At 47.3% G+C, this 25540-nt stretch overlaps 1 protein-coding gene across 3 annotated transcripts in view; it reads left to right on the forward strand.

The window, feature by feature from the left end:
• Positions 1–25295, forward strand: part of LOC125750611 (pro-neuregulin-2, membrane-bound isoform-like) — an 82438-nt gene extending 57143 nt beyond the window's left edge. Inside the window, exons 4-11 of one of the 3 annotated variants that reach the window (XM_049028707.1) lie at positions 4329–4449; positions 9460–9518; positions 13915–13938; positions 17765–17867; positions 18195–18318; positions 19432–19559; positions 21223–21447; positions 22509–25295. In XM_049028707.1, coding sequence (XP_048884664.1) covers positions 4329–4449; positions 9460–9518; positions 13915–13938; positions 17765–17867; positions 18195–18318; positions 19432–19559; positions 21223–21447; positions 22509–23136 — 1412 coding nt within the window. In that variant the 3' untranslated portion in view covers positions 23137–25295. Of the gene's footprint in view, positions 1–4328; positions 4450–9071; positions 9149–9459; positions 9519–13914; positions 13939–17764; positions 17868–18194; positions 18319–19431; positions 19560–21222; positions 21448–22508 lie in introns of all 3 variants that reach the window. The other 2 variants (XM_049028705.1, XM_049028706.1) reach the window with 2 other exon arrangements.
• The last annotated feature ends 245 nt before the right edge of the window (positions 25296–25540 follow it).

Consider the following 25540-nt stretch of genomic DNA (forward strand, 5'->3'; position numbering starts at 1 on the left):
TCACTTGGCACTTGGGAAGTTTTTTTTTTCCTGAGGTGGAACTTGAATTCTTCATGTAAAAAAGTTTTAGCCAGATGCTCCCAGGAAACCCTAACTGTTTGTCTGGGTTGTCCTGGTTCTTTCTGCCTCCTCCCTGTCCGAGTCCAACTTGCCACTAAGTGGCGATCAGTTGATAGCTTCCTCTCTTCACTTGAGTATCTAACACATATGGCCTCTAGTCATATGACATGATCTCTGACCTTTGACCTGATCTTAAGAGCCTTTGCCACATACTGGGCAGTCAGGATGTGGGAATACTGTGGTGCAAAGTGGGGCTCTTCATAAGGGGAGGTCCTTCAGTGGCGTCCACCCGAAACCAAGACCCCCACCCATGCCTCGTTCCTCAGTCTGCTGTTCCGGAGCGGTCCCTTTATGGCTTGATGTGGTGATGCCGCTGCTGGTGCCGCCGGGGGCCTGCGTGACACACGCTTTGAGTCAGAACGCAGGCTGGCACGATTTTAATGGAAAGATTTGAAAAGGAGGCTGTAAAATACTGTGGAGAAAAAAACATATTGGAGAGCGAATGTGTGAATGGTCCTGGCTGGGCTCACACGGCAGCTGCAGAGTCTGCTGCCCCGAGGGAGGGAACATGCCGGGAAAAGGGAAAGTAGCATGACACGGGGTATATATAGCGCCGTTGTGAGAGGAGCCCTGCGCACACAAGCCCGCGGCCCCCTCCATTGCCTGACATCTCCCCAATGTGTCGTCTTCCTTCTGATTCTGTCACTGCCACCCCGTGTGCCCACATGGACGCCAGATCATCGAGACAGAAGAACCAGCGAAAGTGCATTCATGAAGCGTCCCTGATCTGTGACATGAACTCGAAAGTTATTAACAGCTAGTAGGGTAGAATCGTGTAACTCAGAATATTAACCCAGAATGCATAATAAAATTTTGGCATGCTGGTTGTCATTGTGAAGTTGAGGTTGTGATGCATTTCCTGTGCGAGGCTGTTCGATTTTCCAAGTGTGATGAAACTCTTCAGAGGAGAAGAGAAGAGCAAGTACAACATTGACAGCTATCGCAGACGGCATGCACAGGATAGGGCCTAGGTCAGCTGTCATTAAATCACGAGGCACACGCAACCGTAAGCTATTCCCCAGTTAATACCTAACTGCATGTCTTGGGACAGTGGAGGGAACAGTGGAGTATCCGGAGGAAACGCGTGTGATACGGAGAGAACATGCAACCTTTGCACACATAGATGCAGGATGAGATTCAAACCCAGCTGTGAGGGAGCTGGGCTCCACACTGAGCCAGGATGTTGCCTGAAAGAATGATTGTGGAGGACGTCAATGACACGTGATAGATTGTTGCTTATATCATTTCTGACATAAGCACAGTGTCAGTCAAATGAGAAACAGCTTTTTGGAAAAACTACACTGTATACTTGAGTTCTTACACTTCACCTCTGGGAACAACTGCATGTAGACTTAACCTGACAGCCGTGGGTCAAACACATATTTTCTTCATTGGTTCATCCCTTTGAGTTGGCATCGCTCTCTCGTCTCACACTGACTTTTCGTGCAGAAACCACACTTTTCATCGTTTCAGTTCTCACTTCACGTCTAATGAACCAAAATTAAATTCCCAAGTCAGCTTTATATACGATACAAACTTACCTTGACGTGCCTGCTCTTGATCATACTGGAAGGTTTCGAACAGACTAATTATGCCCTACTTTTCATTTTCAGTAGCTATACAGCGTGGAGAAGTGAGATTTGCGGTTAAGGATGCGTTTTATATGAAACACAATGTTATTAGTCCAGAGCCGTGGAGCTCCACATGGCTTGTTTTTCTTGGCTTTTAACAGCGTGTGTCAGGGCTCTACTGTACAGAATGGATTTATTGTTTGGCATGCTGTGACAAGGATGTGGGCCCTTACAAGCTTCTGCCGAATCCTACAGGGAAATAGTTTTGCAGTACGAAACAATACAAAGGCTACTGCAGGAAACAAGTGGGTTGTTGACAGTTTTTTTAAGAACCTCACACCCCCCCCCCCACACACATACACACATTTTACTGACAGACATATAGCAGAAAAAGAGACTTGAATATTTTGCCACAGCTAAGCACTGAAACATTTCAGGGATTCTGATGATGGATGTGTATATGGGCATGCATGTAGAACAGTAATCAGGTGATCTGCTTCCACCTATCGTCTGCCTTCAGCAATTTCCACGTTCTGTTTAGCTACCTCCCAGAAGCAAAGCTGAACTATTGCTACCACGTCCGAGTTCGAATTGAATTAACACTCACCACCAAACCGGCTTCTTGATGGTCATGGGAGTTTTACTTACAAAAATTGTAAAAAATTGAGGGCAGAAGGAAAAAAAATATTAGTTTAGAGAGATAACCAATACCATTGCAGAGAAGGTGAGTCCAAGCAACTAGAAAAGGTGGGGCCAACCAATCAGATTTCTTGGTCCCGCCTTCTCTAGTTGCTTGGACCCACCTCCTCTACAATCTGATTGGTTATTTCTTTGATCCAATCATTCTCCCTTCTGCCTTCACAACATTTTTGTGTAAGTAAAACTCCCACAAGCCTACTAGACTTTCAAGCTTCCTCTTGTGTGGTTTTGGCCGCATCCCAACTCATTATTTGTCTTTCCATATAAAAGGAAAACTTTCTATTCAAATTGATCACTTTCAATTATTCATGTGACTTGGTTTTATTTATCGACTTGATCTGAGATGCCCTAACAGATTATCCTGTTAGTCAAAGCACTATGCATCCATGATAAATATAAGGGTGATAGCTAACAAAAAATAACAATGGTTTACATAAAATGCACTGTGTCAGGCTTTTGTGATAATCTAGGCTTTGATAGTGTTAACACGTTTATAACGTACTGTACTGTTATGGACTGATTATAAAATCACTGAATGTGTTACAGGTGATATGAGCAGTGCTTCATATGTTGTTCTGATTGTTGATGTAAGTGTTTATTTATATTTAATATCTCTGAGAGCATCATCAATATTCTATGTAAGGCATGTTACAGTGTTACTCAGATTCTTCAGATTTCTCCTTTTTTTGTGCCATCATTTGTGCAATTGGAAGTTTATGTCACATTAATAATTGCCGGCTTATGAAGCAATATTTATTTCACAGTCATTTGTCCTTTTATCCTCTCTATCCAAAGATTTCCCTCTCCACTTGCTGCTAAATACATGCAATAATATATTTGTGCTTGTGTGGAATCTACAGTATAAGTCAGTTTCCTGTTTATCTCTGTCACAGTCTGGAAAACTGTAGCGGCAACTGCTAATGACAAAGACATTGCTAATAAACTAAAGAATGTTTTCTGACATGACGGAAAAGGTCTGCGGGCTGCATTTCCCATCAGTATCTGTCCGTCATAAATCCTGCAGGATTTTTATTGAGGTGCATTGCGACGCTTAATGGCAGACGAGCAGCCCATGGCTGCATTTTCTATGCAGTTCACCCCTTGTAAACTGAGTAAATGGAGCCAATTTTCTTTTAGGGTCACTTAGAAGCGCTTGAATCCCCCAAATCCATTTATCAGCATTCATTAATCAACAGATATTGGCATATATCAGAATATGAGTAAAATCTGTGTGAGTCTTCTGAAATTGTTGGTATATTTGTAAGTGGTCATTTTTTTTAAAGCGGTCAGTTCCCCTTTAACCGTGATGATGACTGCATTGTATCACTGCCTTAGTCTCTCATGTGCTATCATTCACAGGCAGTACTTTAATTATCCTGAGTGATTCTCAAAGTGATTGCTTTTTTCATGATGGTATAATCCATATATTACAAGAGCAATTGCCTTACAAGATGTGGTTTTAGGCATCCTTATATGATGCAGTTTAAGATGTGCTTATCCTTAGATGATAGGGCTTTAGATTTACTTACCCTTTCATTACTTGGTTGAACATTTTTGCGTCGAAACCCCACTCAGACACATATGTTCCCTCCGTCTGCTATATGTTGGGGAAACCGATATTTTAAATTAAAGCATTATTTACTTGAATTTGATTATTGCAATGGGCACTTAGCTTAGCGTGTGAGCTAATTGAAACCCTAGAGTTATTGACTTATTGAATTTATCTATCTAGTTTTGCTGGAATCTCCAAAAGTACGGCATGGCAACCTGTGTGTTAGTTTTTTTTCCAAGCTATAGCATTTAATGGCATTGATATGGACTTGAGTCACTGCAGTGAAAAATATGCATCCGAATAAATCAGTATAAACTGCAAGTCAAGGACCCCAAGAACACTTTGCAGTATCCAGCGCTTAATGCATGCCTGTTCTGCAATCCTAGTTACCACGACGCTGTCTCCAGGCTCCGGTCACACCAGAGGATGCAACGAGACTGAGAAGACCTACTGTGTGAACGGCGGCGACTGTTACTTCATACATGGTATAAATCAGCTGTCTTGCAAGTAAGTGAGTGACCTCCTGTGCTACTGGATCTTTTTCTGGCGTCCGTTGGACGTTCTCTTGTGATTTGATTGCCCGTCTTGCCCCCCTGTTGTGAAGTACAGTATCATCCTAGTACTTACTGTTTTCCCGATATGATTTGAAGAAACATAAAAAAAAAAGTATTTGTGACACTGGTGAAGATACAGTCAGCTTAAAAAGTCCCGGCCACTTTCCGTTAAATTACTTCGTAATGGAGGGAAACAAGCTTGTGATGATGCTGACATTAGACGTATTTCCACGATGATACTCCTCCTTCACCTGCTCTTCACTCCTCTCTCATTCCTCTCTGTTACCCTGCCTTCATAAATCTGTGAATCTGCTCAGACCTGTCATCTCTGTCTTCTCTTTCACACATCCTGTTTGCCTTTTCTTCTATCTCCCACCGTTCAACCTTTTTTTCCGCACTCAGTCACTCCTGTCTCTCTGCCAGATATTTTCCTGAATAGCAAGTTTCACGCACCTTGCCTAATTGTGATTATGTATTACTAAATGTTCTACCTATTCTGTTTTGATGTTTCTAGTGTTTAGCTAAGCAGACGGGATAAACGTCTCCGGATTGCGTTTGTTGTTCGTTTCAGGCCCGGTAACCAATAGTGGACTTCAAATGCCATGTCATGCTGGTTTTAGCAGAAAACAAATATTTATGGTAGCCTGAAGCCTCCCACAAGGAAAATAAGAGCATTGCTTATGTTCAGGTTCCAAGAACTTGGGAACAAATTTGCATAAACCCTTTTTACGTCAGTGATGGGCACGTCAGTGGTGGTGAGCAGCATTTGTTTTGGAAGTCAGATACTTTTCATTAGCAAGAAGATGTACTTCTAAGAATGTCTGTAGATATTCAGGCATTGTGAACTAGAGAACAAAGGCTCTTTCAGCATGCATTATGGGATACTTATAGAACAAAAGGTGAAAATGCCAATTTTAGGGCTTCCAGTGTGCAATATAAATTATCTTAGATGGTATCCCCTTTACTTCTGGTAAGCTCTTCATTTAGCTTTTAATTGGCTTGTGTTTTGTGAATGACAGTAGACTTGAGAATCCCCTTTACTAGCTGGCACACTAACACACTGCATCTGCCTTCTCTGGGCTAACTTGAAGGTGCGGGAATGACACAGATGCACAGTAGCTGCCTCATTTGAGGTCACTCACTCTCCCAAAGGGAATTACTCTAATGGAAAAAGTGGATATCTGGTTTTGGGGCCTGTCCTCCTGTCTTCGGTTCCCGCTCTGCCCTCTGCGGAGCCCAGGAAGGCACACGGGGGCTCCAGCAAGCTGGGAAGCTCTCCGCATAGCGGGAACACGCCTATGTCCAGAGCTCGTAACTCAGCCGCTGCAGCTAATTCACTCACGGAAGGGCAGAAGTCCAGGAGGGCTGATAATGCAGTCAAACCCTGCGGGGATCAACAAAACCAGCAGCGCTCAATAACGGCTGGGCCTGCGTGGGTATTACTCACAGCCAAACAAGCATGGCCGGCAGCCCCCTCCCCCGGCCACTCCCCTGTATTTATGTGCCTCTCATTCACTCTAAAATATTAAGTTCTCCTGGGCTGACCTGTAGGCAGCTCTTATTTGCCATATAAGCTCAGGTGCAAATTGCATATTTTACCTGTAAGAAAGTCAAAATTTCACAACATAGTTAAACTTCGCTTGAAAGCTGAGGGTTTGGGGCTCTACCTGCCCCTCCACCGCCCTAACGCCCCCCGAACAAGGCACTTACGACCCAGAGTCCCAGAACCGTGCATTTCTTTTACTAAAAGTCTACTTGTATATGCGGCCAATTGGATTAGATACAGGTGTTTGATGGAGTGAAAGTTCACTGCCAGTGTAAATCATGCAGTGTAATTCCGAATCGCACGAATACTAGCCGCTGGCCCGTTTCAGCTCGCTCTCACCCATGTGAGCCGTAAAGCATATTCTTGATGGTATTTCGTTCTTTGGGGATTCCAGGCCTTGCCAGTAATTATCCTCAACAGGACATGTGAACACAGGCTTTTAAGTCTTTCCAAAGACATTTCAAGGAATTAAATCCAAGTCTGGGCCATGCATTCCGAAGCCGGATCCACTTTAAGCGTCGCTGTCAGCAGCACTGGGCCAGCGGGCTCCCATTCCCTCAGCTGGGAGACGGAGTTGTTCCAGAGTCAGTTTTTTATTTTTTTTTGGAGATACCATGGGCACTTCAAAGTAAACGATACGTGGAGTAAAGTGCATCGAGGAAAACAAACATTTCTGAAAGTCACACACAACTTTAAAAAAGTTATGATGTGACCAGCTGTTCTGGTAAATAAAATGTCCGATTCGTTCAAGCGTCCTTTTCTTTAAGTTATAAATATTTAATTGTGACCATTTGTAAACAGTGTTAAAACATATATGTTTAAACTGGCTAGCTACATGCATAGTTCAACCCTGTGCATACAAGTAAATTTTATTTATAGACAAATTATGTTTCTTTCTGTTTCCATCCAGGGTAGCTTTATTAATCATGTTGCAAAGTCAAAACAAATTGAGTCGTTTGCGCAAAAAAATATATATTTTGAGTTGTTTGTTATAAAATGCAGTGAATATGTTTTTAAAATCCTAAAAAAAAATTGTAACATTGTTTACATATTATGGACAGTGCAGCTCAATATATATGGGATTTATATTACTTAATTCGTTTAACGTGCATTGGCATCTTTGTTAAATGTTCAGTTTTGTTTGTGAAACCAAACCAACCCCTGAAGTCCAATGGTACGTCCCATGTTTGAGCTCTTAATGGTCTAGACCAGCAGCCATGACGCACCTATGTTTTGGGGCCTTATTAATCTAGACGCTTGGTAAACAGGAGGGCCAATTGAGTCATACCCAGCATCTACCTGGCCCGATGCACAGAACAGCCAGCGAGATGGTCAAGGAATGGGCAGGGGGTGGATAAGGGTGGGCAGAGTTTATGTCTGGACTGGCTCCCATCTTGGTCGTTAATCATAGAGCCGACTGGGACTCTGCTGAAAGGGAGGCATGTAGAAATTTAGCAGAGTGTAAAAAGAACCGTGTGTCACGCTCTGGCGGGAGAGAGAGAGCGGGCTTCCATGGGGATTTGATTAAATGGACAGGTGCTCCCTACGAAGATTCCGGCTTCATAACTCAAGGGCAGATTGAGCAGCATCACAGGTGGCATAGGCGGTGACTTCCTCTTGAACACAGCCCGCCCAAAATGAATGTCGCTAGCCCCTCTTAGCTTTAAATCAGTCGATTAAAGGGGGAAGCTCCTCTCTGGGGGGAATTACCACAAGAGGATACAGTCTGTACTCGCTTGATGTTGGAACATGTCGAGCAGGCCTCCCTGCCCTGTTCTTGAAGATGACATCGTGTTCACAGTATCAATGAAATTGTCTCCTACTTTTAGCGCCTGTCACTTGAAGTAGCGGCTAATTCAGCCCACTGCCCACATATTATCTACATCTGCTACATCTTAGCAGGTGCTAAAAAGCGACATAGAAGTGAGAGCAGGATCAGCCAATGTCCCAGGAGAAACATGGGATTAAAGGCCTTGCTGAAGGAGCCAGAGGTAAAATCACTACATTAGCCAATGGGATTTGAACCAGAAACCTTCTGATCAAGGCACAGAGCCACAGAGTGTCCCTGCCCAGAACCCTGACACCTGATTTTCTGTATTAGCTGCTGTGTTTGTTAATATGTGTACAGTATGTGCATTTTCCCGTTTTCCTGTCAACCAGGTCTGCTCTCCACCATTCCACAGGCTTGTTTGTCTGTCTGTAGTGTACCGGCCATGTGTACAAAATTGTTTCTTGGGCACTTTGTAGATGATGCGTATCAGCACTGACATGGCATGTGTCCAGCGCAGGTTGAGGGATGAGAGCATGGCCTGAACACCCAGGCTACATGGCATTTTGTACCCCGTCTGAGTGAATACTGTCGTGGCCTCTGTTGTTCCCTTAAATGTTGCCATTCACAGCTATTTGTGTAGTTTAGCCGAATCACACCAAATACCAGCTGTTAAGATGAAGGTGCTATTCATAAAGCATTAATCCCGTCATACTCTTTGTTCCTGTAAAAATTCCATTTGAAACTCTTCTTCTGTTTTACAAAATCAGAAGTATATATTTTTGGAGCTAATAATGTTTAAAATGTTAATGCTGGAAAATAGATGAATTAATTCAGTAAATATACGTGTAAAACGTGTATATATTAACAAACACAAATTAACAGGTCATATTTCAGCTCTGTTTTGGAGAAGAAAATGCATTAAAGCTTTATGAATGATTTATTCACGGGGTAAAATGTGATAAAAAAAACAGCTGCTACATTTATGGTAAGTACACAAATATATAATCAAAAATATTTTTGCCTCTCCTTGGAAACCAAGGCGGATACTGACAAGCAGGAAACATGCAATAACAGCATCTACTGCTCAAGCGAATCCCTTTCGTTTGCAATAGCCAGTGAGAGTCTGAACTGATGGCTTCGCTGACACTGGCAGAAGGCCTCGGATACTGCCCTGCACCCTAAGGTGGCTGGCAGCAGAAGGTGGACAGATATCTCAGCTTTCTGTATTGTATCACTTATCCCCTTCTCCTTCCCTCAGATGTCGCCCTGGATACTTCGGGCCACGGTGCTTGGAGATAGAGCCCATGCGGTCATACATGCCCAAACCTTCTGAAAGTATGTTCACATAAAATGAACAGCAGAAACCAGTATCATGCCACTGAAACCTGTTAGCTTCCTCAGGTCAACAGAGATGACCAAAGGGAGCTGTGATTGGCTGGTTGGCAGTGTGTCACAGTGATGTCGCCGATGGGATGACTCTGCCTTTACCGTCTGAGTTGTACTCTGTTCTAATTCCATGTTCTGCTCTCTCTCTCTTTCTCTCTCTCTCTCTCCCTCCTATCTTTTGTGTTCCCCCCCTCAACACACTCACTTTCTTTTTCTCCCCTGCCCCCCCCCCTTCCTGTGGTTTTGTTTCCTTCCATCAGGTGTCCAAATGACTTTACTGGTGATCGCTGTCAAACCTACGTTATGGCCCGTTTCTACCGTATGTTCATCTCTTCTGTTCTTCTGTCTGTCTGTCTGTCATCGGAGTTGCATGCTGGAGCAGGACACGTAGCATGCTACCTCTAACTGTCGCCCATTCGTTTGTTTGTTGGCTCACCAGTCATGCTGCTTATCCCAGTAACCCCATTCTCAACGTAAGAAGCAACATAGCAATTGCGGCTTTACTAAAGACTCCATCGAGAACAGAGCGTCGGCTCGCAAATCCATGCACAGATTTTAACACGGATGTCGCCGCATGCCCGACTGGTCTGCCCTCTGTGGAGCGGCTCACCGCATGCATAGACAGCGATCATTACGAATAATAATCTGAAGACAGACGCCCCTCGCACTTGAATCTATCTCCAGGGTCATATGTAAGTCAGTAAGGTGTCACTGCACCCGAGAAAATGGTTACTGAAATTTCAAGCAATTGCTTGATGGCATTTGAAAGAAAAACTTTTATTTTATTTTTTTTTACATTATTTTACTTGAACCAACCTTTAAATAATTGATACACAAATAGAATCTTCTTATTAATGAATTACTATCTTTATACAAAGTTACATGTTCACACTATTACTATATACAAACATGGAGGTCACTGCAATGAGTGCAGTGGGATATTTTTAGAAAGCAATGCATATTTTAATCAGACTGCATGGCTGGGCATTAGACCTGATCTAGCCCAGGCATATCCAGAAGGCTTAGGTATTATCATGTCGTACTGCAGTTAACTCCATGCATGGTCTCCATAGCATGACTACGATGCCCATCGTTCCAAACCAGATATATGCGTATTTACCGCAAGTCCAAACACTGGGCCAGATTCTGCGCGGAGCATGAGAGAAGCATGTGCTCACAGAGTGTCACTGTCACGGCCAGCCTGTCCCGCGGGTGGCATATCCGGCACAGCACGCGGACAGGCAGCGGCAGTCGTGACTGTAACAGTGCTGCGGGGCGGAGGCATGGTGCATGACACTTAACCTTAGACTGTCCTCTGAGAGCAGGCATGCAGGAGCCCGACACGACAGCGGAAAGCGCCGCCTAGCATCGGGGTGGGATGCTGCCGTGAGAAAGAGCAGCTGTTATTTCCGAGCGGAGCACCTACGGCCTTTACCATGTAAAACCTGCACAAAAAGAATAACCTGACATTTTTTGGTCATTCGTTACACAAACAGAAAACAAATGGGATAATAATTGTGGAAGGAAAGGGCCCAGATTGATTAATAATGATGAACACATTTCTCTACCACAGAGCTGAAAATCAACAACATACTTGTTTCTATGCATCATCCTTTGGAAGTAGTTTTTGGAACTTGAAAGTAGTACATTTGGTGTTATAGCTGCATACCCCCAAATGGTAAACGCAGCGACTGCCTTTAATTTGTCCCTAAAAGAGGCCTTTAAACAAGAAGAACGAACGACAGTGAGCGGGAACGCAAACACGTACTATGTCAGATCACCTAGTTCTGATTGGCTGCCGCCATGTTGTCATGGTGAGCTGTCGGTAACCACGGTTTCATTAAAATAGCCCCACAGTCTGAAGCGCCTGTTGGGCCAACGGCCTTCAGACCAAGGAATTACTGATTTGATTCCTAGCTGTGGAAATTATGTTCTACCCTTGAGCAAGGTAATTAAGCTGAATTGCCCTAGAAAGAAAAACAAGCCATGTCAGCTGTGAAAAGCCGTGTCCTGGGCTGGGCCTGCTCAGGAGGGTGGAACTCGGAGCGACTGAAGTGACGTGAAGCTGCTTGACAAACAAGCTTGCCCTCCGGACGAGATGCTTCTCACTCCTCCATTCGTCTCCTTTATGCCCCTTGCCAAGAAACTGCCCGGAAGCACTTGGCATTATTTTTTGCACACGGCCTTGGAATGACTCAGCTCAGCCAGTACCATCAAGCCCACAATCTTCCGTTATCAAGCCTGGCACAAACTTCAAAAGGCCGTGGAAGAGGCTCAACTCATTTTGCCTTAAATCTCTTCTCCAACACCTGAACCTGCGTTGACCAACTTCAACTCATCGGTCCCCTAGTAGAGCAAAGTCCAGCTTACTTTGCATTCCCGGAATACTGCTTAGCTTCCGAACTTGGCTGTATTTATGTAGCAGCCACTATAGTTGGTTGGTGCCCCAAAAATCGTACAACATCCCCTATAGATGTAGGATTAAGTGCAGCAGGTGCTGAAGTGATAAAGGAATCGCACCTGAGATGGGAAGTGTGTAGGTAGCAGGCTTTGACTTTGAGTGACAGGGTACTTATCCTGAGCGCCTTGACCAGCTGAATAAGTGTAAAGATGGCGAGGGTCTTCTGGTACATGTCAAGCTTTTCCGGATGTTCTGAGTCACTCTTGAAGTCGGCCCGTCAATAATGGAACACTGGCATGGATGCCCCAATGTGCCCTCAGAGGAGATCCAGGCTGCAGTGCTTCCAGTGCACCCCCCTAGTGCCCGCACAGATGATGCACTTCCACCTCACCCACAGGAGGATGAAGAAGAAGAAAACACCCTCGGCGGCTCAGCTGGCAGCAGGCAGTGCGTTGTCATGGCAACTGCAGGAGTGCGCTTCAGACCGCGCTTGGCCTGCGAGCTGCCAGCGTGAGTCCCGCTTGGGCGGTCCTTGCCACCTTCAAGCGCTCCATCATGTTCAAAGGGCAGAAAAACCACATCTTTGGTCGACTTCCCAGCCATGAAATGCTATGCAGATTCATCAGCAATCTGCCCTTTTACATGTTTTTCCTTTCTATGCGCTTTAATGCTAGAGGCCCTTTCTGACATAGCGGTTTCACTGGCGGAATGCACAGAAACTCGCAGGAATCCCGTCGCAGTAACACAAAGCGATCCATGCATGGAGTTGGAAGGTGATGGGTTATAAATTGATTTTTCCAGGTAAAAAGGATGCTGAGGGCAAGAACAGCCTTAATTTGGACACAAACATTAATTTTAAAACCTTATAACAGCGTTTCCCAATTCGGTCTTCAGGGACCCACAGTCAGTTCATGTATTTGCTCTCTCCGAGCCCCCTACCAGACAGTGCACATTTTCGCTCCCTCCCAGTATCCAGAGCTGCTAGGAAGCAAAAATGTGAACTGCCTATGGGTCCCCGAGGACCGGTTTGGGAAACACTGCCCTACAACAGGCTCTGTGTGGAGTCAGCATTGTAATTCCCAGCCAAGCACAATAACCACTGACAAAAATAAAAATCCACATTCGCTACCGTTGGTGGCAGGTGACAGGTGACAGTGATGAGGCACAGCATGCCAGAGGGGAACACTTTAAGTCTGACTGCAGAGTCTCACGTTGGGGAATTTAATTTGAAACTTTGCCCCATCTGTCTTTCGTTTATTTTTATCACAAGTGTAAACACAGTATGACAACCTAGATGTAAACCACATCACTCCCATGTTTATATGCTGCTGCTCTGAACAGAAATGTTAATATAAAGATCTACTTTCCTGCATTTTTCTTATAATGCCCGTTACATCACAGTTGGACAGTATATATATAAGGCCAATTACAAATGGTTGTACTGAATCTCTGCCGTGCACAGTGTTTTCTAGTTACAGTAAATCATAAATAAAATATTTATCTGAAATCTGCTTTTATCCAAAATCTGCGATAGACAAATGTGACAAATCCACGAGGCAGAGCCATATGTGTTTTGCCTTTTTTCCAGCACGCCTTGAATAGAGCTCGCAGCAGTAGAAATTTAATAACAAATTAAACTACAGGATAGCGATAAATTAACCCTAAGTGGTCGCATTAGTATGCCAGAGGTACCATATCAGGTAAGACGCAGGCGTAATACGACGTGCAGTGTTGTGTTATCATGTCTAAACGTGTTTATTGACAGTGAATCTCCATGCTTGGGATGTCCCCTCTTGTGTACAGCTGTGCTGTTAACATGCCACCTTTGGACTAATCTCTGCTACAGTGATATAATGTCTAAGTCCACGTCACGCTTCCCGCAGGTCTCAGGGAGCCACACACACACATGTACTGAGTACTAACAGAGCTCCAGCGTGCATAAAACATCAGTGCCGGCCCCCGTGTACAGTGCTCTGCTTCTGTGATAGAAATTACTCTATGCTTTTTAATCTGTCTTCTGTGCCCCCCACCCCTGTAAATGTTAATCCAGAAATCAGATCTAGTAAATACAGGAGTAAGTGATGTGACTGTTCTTGTTTTGCATGCTTTCGGATGCTTGTTTTCTTCTCTGACACCCTGTCGCAATGTGCATCTCTTACTGGTCCTGACATCTAATGAACTCTCACACTAATCAATATTCGCTCTAATCACATGACTCATTTTTTTTTAACCTGCTGAAAGATCTCTTTCTGAAACTGTTTTCTTTCCCCCCCCCCCCCCCCTTTATTTTTTCGTCAACTTTCTGCATTGGCAGAGCATCTTGGAATTGAATTTATGGGTATGGAAACAATCATTCATTTCAATCTGAGAAAGCGTTACGAGTTGTTTAGCTTCTCTTAAGCCCCACCTCCTTCCATCCAGAGGCTGATTGGCCCCCGTCGAAGCCGGTTAACCTGTTAATCTGTCTGTCATTCGCTAACCCAGCTCCGTGCGGGTGCTGTTCTTTCATCAGCAGTGCTCTCCTTGCTTCAAAGCTGGAAAAAAAAGCTGTCAAACTTATAAGCTTCTTACTCCGAACACTCATAAACGCTTGGGGGGGGGGAGAGTGGGGTTGTGATGGATCGGTGGCGGGGGCCCAGCGGTGGAGCCTGAAACACGCAGACGGGAAGCGGCGTGTTTGTGCTCCCGCTAAATGGGGAGCGCGTGCGTCCACGGCGACAGCCCGCCGCTCTCTGCCCGGGCTGTGCCAGAGTGTCATCAGGGGGGCGACAAGTAGCCACTGGAGCTCTGTGAGAGCTGGAGCGGCTGCTTGCGCCTCCCTGACACCCCGCGCCTCCACGCCACGCCCTCCCCGCTGCCCTCCAGCACATATATGAACTGGGGCTATACGTGTTCAGAAATATGTCCGCTATTTCTGTCACCATCTCACTCCTCTGACAGTCACAGGCGACCATAGTGCAATTCCACTGCACCCTGACTAAGACACATGCTGCCTTTTGAAGAACACCCCACTTGTCTTATTTCCCAGTGCGGCCTTGACCCAGCCTTCCTTCAGCCCGGGATGTAATCAGTACATGAGCGTACATGATAAATACTGATCATAGGTGTGGTCCCCCATCACATTAATTGGCGCTGCCCATGTGCTTCGCGTACACCATCTCCTTTCTGACAGACCAGTACCATTTGGGCTGAATGATGGGGGGGTTTCATAAGAGGCTGTTGGCAATGGAAGCAAATGAGTGCTGCTGATGGAAAACCCTATGTCTTGTGCCTTATCGAGCCTCCTGCGTATCTTTCCTAGTTCGCTTCATGGTCCCCTCTTCTTTTACTGCTTCCTGTCGATCCACTTTCCTAACAAGTGCATGCAATGCCAGGCTTACTGCTGACTTCTTCCTCTCTGATTAACATCCCTCCTCCTCCTTCTTCTCCTCCCCCCACCCTCCATCTCTCCCCCCCCCCCCTCCCCATTTGCTTTCATCCCCCTCGTTCTTCTGTCCACGTTCCATTCTGCTTTCTGCTGTGGTTAACCTGCATCCACAGGATGTTTCGCAACATTGCTGTGGTTCAAACTGGGACACAAACCACAGATCTGACATGACTGTGTCGCTTTTACCCCCCTTTATGTGTTTTTGTTCTTACTGAAATCGTAACTAGTTAATATTGCTATTTTCTTGCATTTGTATTAGTTCACATTATATGTGCGTGCCCCATATTTGGTTGACCCTTGCCCTTTGGACCACGCGACCTCTGTGACCCTGAGTGCGTCCTGTGATCGTCGGTGTTTTGGCAGGAGAGCTGGTCCAGGAGGCTGACGTTCAAGTGGGACACGTGTCTTCTGGCCAGAAACGGCGAGACTTTACATCCCACAGTCTCTTACTCTTACACACACACACACACACACCCACACACACACACACCCTGGGACTGCCTCACCCCCCCCCCCCCCCACACACACACACACCCTGGGACTGCCTCACCCCCCCCCCATCGACAGAACTAATTAGCAGGCCCGTCATCCTGTCTCTCTTTATAACGAGACCCTAAGGCTGATTCTGCTGGCAGCTCCTTATTCACGCGCTCCCTAAAAATCACCTGATCATCACAGGACGATTTTAGCATTGGAAAAAAAAACGCCTCTATATTAAATGTTTAATTTTTTTTTTGTCTGTGCATGCATTTAATCTGTGCATTTAATCTGTGCATTTAATCTGCAGCCCTCCCTGTGTGCAGTGGTACCTTCGCCTCCGTATCGGGGTAAACTAGCAGGCACATCACCTGTTGCGTTATAGACTCCAGTGAACTTCTAACGGCCATTAGCAGCATTATCTGAAATCTGCCCTTTAGACATTTAGGGCCAATAGCGGGACCGAGCTGCGGGACCAGAGCGCTATTACGGGATTTTCCCCAGACGTCCCGCCTTTCCCTCTGTGTCGCTCGTTTGCCTCGCACACACCTCGCAGCAGAACTCTGCCACGACTCCAGCACAAGTTACGACGGCATTCCTGTCGCAGCGCTGACCTCCGTTCATTCCGCCACGGCGCCCCGGGCTCTTTCTGGTCATTTAGAGCCATAATCACGTCGCAGTTTTATAACACGATTAACATCTGAGATTAAGCGGAGACATTATGCGATGAAATATCATACTTTTTAATATTTCTGTCATGGATCGGAACATTTTTCCATGCCAAAGAGAAATAAAAATGAAGACAGTTCATAATCATTCATACCGGGTTGAACAAACATGTCCAGTGATTGATTATTCCTGTTTTTAAAGATATTTCAATAACCATGGTCTATCTAATAAGACCTACATATGCCTTTTGACAGATATACAGCACTGTGCAAAAGTCTGAGGCAGTCAAACAAAATGTTTAAAGCTCTTTATCTGGGTAGTAAGTGTACATGTGCTTAGAAAAAAAATACAACTTAACATTAAGAGTAACACAATAAAAACTAACAATTTCTTCTACCAAAGGTTACTGATGTCTTGCAGGATGACTAGATGAACAGCACTTCAGGTCCCACACCTCTCTTCAAGGCCCCCCCAGCCGTTCCATGTATTTGTTAAATTTCACTAGCTCTCTTAATGAATTAACTTAGTTAAATAACTCAGTGAGGCATTGATTAGTCATCCAAGGTGTGCTTTCAGTCGAGTCAAAGCTACATGAATGTATCGGATGGTTACTACAAGTATGACTGGGAGAGGTTTTGAAATGGACACGATGACAGACTTCGACAGGCATAATACCGTAGTTCTACGGCAACGCGAAGATCATCATTTTCTTTGGCTGTCCGTGACTTTTGCACAGTGCTGTACATTTGCGTTACAGAGCAGGGCTAGATCCACGAATACGGTGTGTCTCCTGCTTCTTTGCGTTAAACACGAGGGAGAATCACGCCAGACATTGGCCAGCTCGCTGTCCCTCTTCACTCCGCCTGCCATTGGCGCTGCACCATGCAGGATGGCCGGCTGCCATACAGTTACGTGGGGCCCCGAGGCACTGCGTCCTGGGGCTGCAGCTGCACGTCCTGCTTTCCCGTATGCAGCACAGGGCCCCTTACGCCTTAGCACACCTGCGCTCTCCCAGCTGCGGTCCGCTCCGGCCGATTGTCAGGGTGTCGGCTTACGGTTTCAAATGGTCCCTGAAACACGGGACACTAAAGCCCACGTGCCTGTCAGCCCATAGGAGGGGCCGTGAAAGGGAAAGGGAGGCAGTGCTGCAGACGAGCTGTGGCCCCCACGGTGCTGAGGAACGACACACATACTCACTCAGTGCACTGCTTCTGAGATGTCAGGCTTCCTCGTCACATGTCACAGTATCGGGAACCAAAACCCGCTCCGTCGTCATGTGATGCAGCGGAGAACCATTTGTCAAAACTCCGCAGCAGTATCCCATGGAGTGAGTCATGGAAATTTGCTCTTCAATTGGATGGGTGTCCATGATGCACTATTAAATCAGTAATTAGCAATTGGTAGTGGGTAGTAGATATTCAACGAGCAGATGGGTGTTAAAACTGTACATAACGGTGGGGGCCGCTTTGCAGGGCAACGGGCTGGTTATACCGCACAGGGGCGTTGGTACCACTGTAGGGGGTGGGGGTGTCTGTCGAGGGGCCCGTGCTGGGGTACTGATGGCGTTCCTGCTGTGTGTCGCCGCCCGCAGAAGCTGAGGAGCTCTACCAGAAGCGGGTCCTGACCATCACCGGCATCTGCGTGACCCTGCTGGTGGTGGGCATCGTCTGCGTCGTCGCCTACTGCAAAACCAAGTAGGTGGCGGGGGGGCCGGGCCGGCCAGAGTCTCTGAGGCGGGGAGTCGGTCTCCCGTGAGGCCCCAGCGTTCCTCAGCTAGAAGGAGCTTTATGGGTTTCGGAAATCACCTTGTAGTCAGTCCACCCTGCCCTGGGGGTTCCTGCGCAGGCAATCGCAGTGATTTAATGCGCTCTTCGGCGGTATGGATTTATGCCTGCGGTCCAATTAGCTCATTCAATCCACATGTCATGCCTCCGCTCCTCACGCGTGTGATTAACGGGCCGAGTGACGGCCTTCTCGTGCCCGAGCCGCTGCTAGGCCTGACCCACGCTGTCCTCCTTCAGGAAACAGAGGAAGAAAATGCACAACCACCTACGGCAAAACGTGTGCGCTGATCATCCCAACCGCAACCTGGCCAACGGGCCCAACCACCCCGGCCCAGGCCCGGAGGAGATCCCCATGGTCGATGTGAGTCATTCTTTCTGTCTGCGTTTTATCAGGCTGGCTCCATTATTTGTCAAACAGTATCTAATGTAAAACATTTTTTCTGTGTTATTTTGTTTAGGATAGTTAATGGTTAATGTGTAATATAATGGCTCCCAGGTCTCCTCTCTCCTAAAGTAGCATCCTAAAGCATAGCTAATGAAGTTCTGCCGTGAACAAACTCCAGCTGTTTAAATCGGACAAATCGTACAACTTTATCAAGCGGGCTGGCTTAGTAACAGTAAGAAAAATATAAAAGACGCTTGTTAAATGACTATCACTGTAAAAGTGAGGATACACAGGGTAACTTTTTGAGCAGCGTTGCCAGGCAACTGCCAACCATGTGAGATAAAACAACTCATCTGGATCTGGATGATCGTGAAAAGTCGCCAGTTGCCGATCAAAGTTTTTTGAACAGAAATTTGTTGCTCAAAATCGATGGGAAAGTGCCCAAGCCGCACTGGTCAGCAACAACCACCCGGCAGACAACTGCCACCCGGCAGACAACTTGATGCGCTGCCTCAGCAAAGTGGATCAGCAGCAGATTCCCCAGCCCTGCTCAGGGAGCAGCCCTGTGGCTCCGCGTTGTGACAGCTCCAACCCTGAGAAGATCCATATCTGGCTTTCCCTGATAAAAGCTCTTTGGCTTTGGTCCAGCCACAGTTATTCAACAGCTCTGTGCTGCAACGCGAGATGCGAAGCAGTGAGATGATAGCAGACACAGTGAAAAACACTGACAGCTACCTGTGGTGCTTCCGTGCCTCTTGCTCTGTGAGGCAGCTTAAGTCATACTTAGCGCTAATGCACTCACGAGTTAATGTCTGCCCAGTCCCACCCGCTGTTGTTCTTTTGTAGTGATGCATTCATTTCTTAGGCTAGTTTAGGGATGAACACGCCGTCCTGTTTATGATTGCGGTGTAGCGTGACTCATAGCGATATAAGCGTAGCCAAATTGCCAGCGGTTACGGCACATAGGGTACCCAGGATCCCAGCCGAGGACGCCCTGCACCGCTCCCGCCCACAGGTTCGAAACAGCAGGCTCCACCCGCATCCCCAGCTCTCCTCAGATCGCTCACGGTGCAGCTCTCTCTATTGCAGTACATGTCGAAGAACCTTCCGGCGACGGAGCACGTGATCCGGCACACGGCGGAGACTTCCTTCTCCGGCAGCCGCGCATCTTCCAGATCCCACCATTCATCGACCGCCACGCACTCCTCCAGTCACAGGTAACCCCGCCCCCTTGACCGGGACATGGATGGACTCCTACCTTACATCCACGCATCCAGCCTGGAGGCCCCCATGGCTACAAAACAAACAAACAAAAAAGATCAGACACATCTGTCATTGTGAGGTTCAGCCAAAACAGCAATCCCACCCCACATCCAGCCTCTCTCACAAATACCCCCTCACCTCTGCACCCCTCCCCCAGCGGGCTCCTCCCAGATTTGCTGTTGCTGGCAGCGGCGCCCGGTGCCAGGGTAACCGCTGGCTGCGGCGCTCGTGCAGCTCACGGCGTCCGTGACCACCCAGAACCAGGGGAACGCAGGGCCAAGCACAACGTTTATTCCAGGTGTTGAGTTTCAGCCTGCTCAGTAGCTTTCGGGAAGGTAAATACACAGACAGTGTCAAAGTCTTAAAGGGAATTCAGAATAATCAGTTTTTTGTTCTCCGACTGGATAACAACATCGTGAGATACAGGAAACGGATTCACATTCCTCAAAGTTTTAATACAGCGATATCGCTGCTGTAGTTGTGCCGCGTCGACTTCATAAATAGATTTTCCTCACCTGCCGTCCTCTCAGATATAAAAGCTTCATCTTATTTAGCCTCTTGAGGCGTGACAGGAGAGTGGCCAGTTACGGGATGAACCCTGAGAGGGTGAGGTCGCTGGGGGCTTGACGTCGCCAAGGAGGTGGCACGAACGCCGCGTAGTCACACTGAAGACACACCGTGGCGCCATGGTAACGGAATCGCTCCCGCGCTCGTGAATACAGCTGTGTTCTCTTCAAAGAGCCCCGTTAAAAAGGAAACATTGTACATAATTGCGTCCATTTATGGTGTCCACGCCCTTGCCGTGCATAACCCCTGCGTGCTGCTAGCTACTGCCCCGCCCACCAGGTCCCGCGTCCCAGTGCTCTTCCGACCTGCTGACATTCCCATGCTGGCCCTGTGCCTTTACGCAGACGCGGGGGATTGCTCTGCCCCCCCTCTCCGCCCCGCTGGACATACCCTCCCCTGCCTGTCTATCAGTGGTTTATATCTCTCAGTCCACAGAGAGTGAGATCATTTGTTACCAAATAAGAGTTTAAGCCAGTCGCTCGTCCAGCGTGACTCAGGATGATGTCTGGGGAGATTTAGGGCGATTCATGTGTGGGAAGGGAAGAGGCCAAAGGAGGCAGTCAGTGCTCAGCTTCGGCGAATACAGTCACTGAAAGTGAGTTGCAATCATTAGAGGAAGGTAGGAAGCTGATGGCGGTTTCAGCTGATTAAGTTGATAAGAAAGGACCAAACATTTTTTACATACAAATTCACACGCAACACCTTGTTAGAGAGGGTGACGCCTGGCTAGAGGAGGACAGGCCTGTCCATAATTGGTGTCTGAGCTGCCGTTAAATACCCAGTATGTGTCTGCTTGTATCACAGGGATTATCAGCCATACAGTACATTTTCGTTTTGCTGGAACAACACTGGGCAGAGTGAATTCCTTACACACGTGAGAAGTCCAGAGCAGAGACGCTTCTCCAGCAGTGGGGAGCTGTGTGTGTGTGTGTGTGTGTGTGTGTGTGTGTGTGTGTGTGTGATTGCAGGTTTTCACACATGCGCGTGTAAGTGTGTGTGGGCGCATGTGTGAGGTGAGGGTCACAGCATTCTCGCTCTCCCCCCGCACAGACACGAGGGACATACATGGAGCCTGGACAGGACAGGCAGCGCCTTGTCAGATCCTCCCTCAGGCATGGGGTCATCCTCCGTGGGGACCAGTAAATGCAACAGTCCTGCCTGCATGGAGGCGCGGGCCAGGCGTGCAGCACACTGTGGCATTACTGAGCCCCAGAACCCGGCCTCACAGTACAGGGACTCCTTCGACTCGCTGGGGGACTCTCCGCACAGCGACAGGTGGGATGCCTGCATCATCGGCTATGGCACTGCGCACGCTCCGGTGTGCATGTTAAAGCACCCCCTAGTGGCGAGCCCTTCCCCCGCGGGCCAGCGCTTTGTAAGGTGTAGCAGCAAGCACTGTAATCGAGCTGGAACTGAGCTGGAAGTGACGGGTGGCGCTGTAAAGAGGGCAGTACACAGAGGGCGGGGGTGGGAGGGGGGGGGGGGGACCAGCTGCTCGTGGTCTCAGGGAGTCTGCTTAAGCAGTTATTGTGGGGGGGAGGGGGGTCACATTCTCACTGAGAGGAAAAACGAGCATCTGCGTCCGTTGGTGGATGCTGGTTTTCATTACAGCTCCGCTTTCAAATCCCAGGGCTGCCCGAGCTGTTGTTTCCATCAGATAGTTCTGCGGCGTTTCCGCCTACTGGCGATCAGGCCCGAGTGCCGACCCGACCCTGCTGCACTCACAGGATGTCAGCAAAACGAGAGCCAGTGACAGGGATTCCAGGGGCCAGTGAGGAGGCTCAACTGATTGATCAGCACGAAAATAATATGATGACTCTGATTTTTAAGATTACGAGGGGAAGTAAATTATTTAATAGTAATTACCTAGAAAAGAGTTTAATAGTAATCAGCTAGAAAATAGTCTTTGTAGAGGGATGTACAGCAATGAATTCAAGCCAAAACATAGCTAATTAGTACCAAAAAGTAGAGGACTAGTCTCTTAAAGATGAATTAGTATAGCAAAGTAAGTTTGCTGGTGCACCTTTCAGACGCTGTGCTTTAACGCCCACCTCTGTGGTCGCTCAGTGCCATAGGACATGTGGGGCTAATGATTCGATACACAACAGATCACATGACACATTGGAGGCGAGGCTTCAGGACCCCATATAGCCTATCAGACCCTGACGGTCTGCTCAATCTCTTCCCCCCTACACACACACACACACACACACTTCACATCAGACAACCTGAGGTCCCAGACCTGTTGGATTGTGTTTTTTTTTTTCTTGTTTATTCTGCCTGACGGGGGTGGGATGTATGTTTTTGTTGTGTGTGACCACCCCCATCTCCCGCAGGTATGTGTCGGCATTGACGACGCCGGCGCGCCTCTCGCCCGTGGACTTCCATTACTCACTGCCCCCACAGGTGCCTACCTTCCAGATCACCTCCCCCAACGCCAGCCACGCCATGTCCCTCCCGCCGGCCGCTCACGCCTCCTACCAGCCGGAGGACGACCAGCCGCTGCTCCGTCGCTACCAGGTGCCACTGCAGGACGCCCGGCGGCACGAACCTTACCGCCAGCGGCGGTACATTGGCGACAGCACGAGCAGCCTGCCCTCCAGTCCGTACCGGCCGGCGGACGATGACGAGTATGAGACCACGCAGGAGTACCTCTCCTCGCGGGAGCAACCAAAGAGAAGCGGGTCGGGCAGCAGGCGCTGGAGGAGGTGCAGGCCCGACGGGCAAGTGCTGCGGGGCACCATGCTGGCGCGGGACTCCGGCTCGCGGAGCCGCCTGTCGGACAGCGAGTCGGAGGAAGAGGACGGCGAGAGCACGCCCTTCCTCAGTATGCAGAACATGAACACGGAGCCATGCAGCATTTACAGGCCGCCGGAGGCTCGGACTTTCCGGCCGGGCGGGCGGGGGGGCGTGCCCAGCAGACTGACGCAGGGCCGCTCCAAGCAGGACGGCGTGCCCCTTTAAGAAGCAGCCCGCCCCTTTAAGAAGCAGCACGCCAATAAGAGTAGACTGTAGACCCGCACCTATAAGAAATATTTTTATTTTATATAACAAACAGATATTCCGAACAAATGAAATATTTATTTTCATTTTAGCAAAAGTTGTCTACTAGCTAACTGCAAAGACATTTTTATAGGGAAAACTATTTATATGTAAATTTTGATTTACAGCATAAAGAACAAGATGTGCCAATTTTTTTCGTAAAGGAAATAGAACAACATTGTGGTGCCTTTTGCTGTTTGCCGATGCCAGAGGTCCAGTTCAGTTTTTTGTAGCCTTTCTTATATGGACTCCTATTTTTTATAGAAATGTTCCTCTTTTTTCTCCTTTCGTCTTTTTTCTTTGTTAGAACTGTGATATTATCGTTTCATCACGCAATATATTCCACCGCGGCATAAGGTGTATGTTTACATGACTATGATTTGCAGGCATGTTCATCTTCATGTCTCCCGGACAGGAACTGCGGCGGGGTCCTCGTTGTGATACTCCATCCTCGTTACAGTGCTCGTTATGATGACTCATACCTGTCGGTCGTTCCCTCGCGGGTGACCGGCATGCGCGGTTCCTCTCCAGAGGAGCTGGGTGCGTCATGGATGCGGTGCCCCTTCAGAGAAACGCTGGTTCTGGGTTCTCAGCACGGTTCTGGGTGTGTCGTGTCGGGGTCCTGGGCGGCCCCCCCCTCCCCATTCCCTGGGAGTCACAGCCCCGCCTCATCAACAGTCATGGGCCAAGATGCTGCCAGTGTGGGGATCACATCCAGCCTCGGCCTGGTTCTGGCCTGCTTGGATCATCGCCCCCCTCCCCCCAGTACCCCACAGCTCCAGCTCAGGGCCACACAGTCTCTCAGGACATCCCATCGGACAGAACTAACTAAAACGGGCTCCGTCCACAACCCGACGGTCCGTTTCCCATCCGAGATGCAGCGGCTGACTGCGAGACTCGGGAGAGGTCAGAAATGCCAAAATATGCAAACTTTGTATGTAGGTCTGTTTGATGACATCATTTTCTACAAAGTGTGATGACCGCAGTGGGCCATGGTCCCTCACGTGATGTCAGGCGTCGGTGTGAATGTAAGCCACCAATTGGGTCAGAGACACGGAACCAACTTCATAAGCACCACGAAACTGCTACTATTATTATTATTATTATTACTGTTATTATTATTTTTACAGAAAATGCTATAATTTTCTTAAATCTATTATTTATAATGTTTATTTAGCCCTTCCTGCGTCAGTTTTCCCTGTTTTGTGCCAGAACTCGTACCCGGTACCATTGTGTGCACTGTCTGACCCGCCCCAGTCTCAGTGAGACCTGCGCACGGCAGGTTTTTCTCTCTCCAGTTTCAGTCGTAATCGTCGACCGGTAGTGACAGGCCATTATCGATTTTTAAAACTGTACCGAAATCAGAATTGTCGACGAAGCTGTTTCACAAAGGAAAGGAAAACATCCACTGTATTTCTTACACACCCCCCCCCCCAGTTTGGCAAAACTATAAGAAAAGCATATTTTGGCATTGTGTTTTTATAGTGAATCTGCTGTAAAACAAGTAAACATGTGTTTACAGAATATTGACCGTTTAAAAACAACTCCCTTGATTGATTCTGAAAAAAAAAGAACGTTAAATAAGTACTGCTTTATGAGAAAGCAGTGTGTATTGGGAATTATCTTTCAGAAATTATACTAGGTATGAGTCCATTACGTTTCTAATTCTGTATACGAATCACTTGATTAATGCAGATGGAGGTAGTGTGTCTCCCTCTTTGTTAAATGTAAAATTGCTCCCCCCACCCCATTAGAATTCCCTGCACTTTTGCCCAGAAGGTCTCTTTTTATGTGATTTATTTTTTTTTATCCCATTGCCTGACCTTTTGACCCTTAAGCCCCCCCGCATGCCCTTGTGGTCCAGGTACAGTAGATGGGTGCATGGTAAAGAACAGAAAGCAAAACGTTCTCCATTCTGTAAAAGTGTGTCTCATTTAACATTAAGCAATAAATCCATTCTCCATGTTCATTCTGGATTAAAAAAAAAAAAGATCGAAAGTTTTGTCATAAAAACCTGTAAAAACAGAACCATCCCACCTGTTCGTATAGATTAAAATAAATCTTTATTCATACCATTTTAATACAGTGTCGTCATCTATATTTCTTATGATTTGCATTTGGGAAGCGTTTGCGAGGACTGAAAATGAAGGTGTCTGATCTGTTACCTCTGAGTCAGGCCGTGTAGTACTGACTGACGCCGATCCGTCAGCACTGGTGTTGTGTCCATGGTCTGCGTTTGAGCTTTAATGTCGGCTGGCGCTGCCTCAGGGATCTTGGCCCCTCTGACTGGCATTGTGGGCCTGACACTTGTTGGTGGATCTTTGGT

The sequence above is a fragment of the Brienomyrus brachyistius genome, chromosome 10, assembly GCF_023856365.1.
Source record: "Brienomyrus brachyistius isolate T26 chromosome 10, BBRACH_0.4, whole genome shotgun sequence".
NCBI lineage: Eukaryota > Metazoa > Chordata > Actinopteri > Osteoglossiformes > Mormyridae > Brienomyrus > Brienomyrus brachyistius.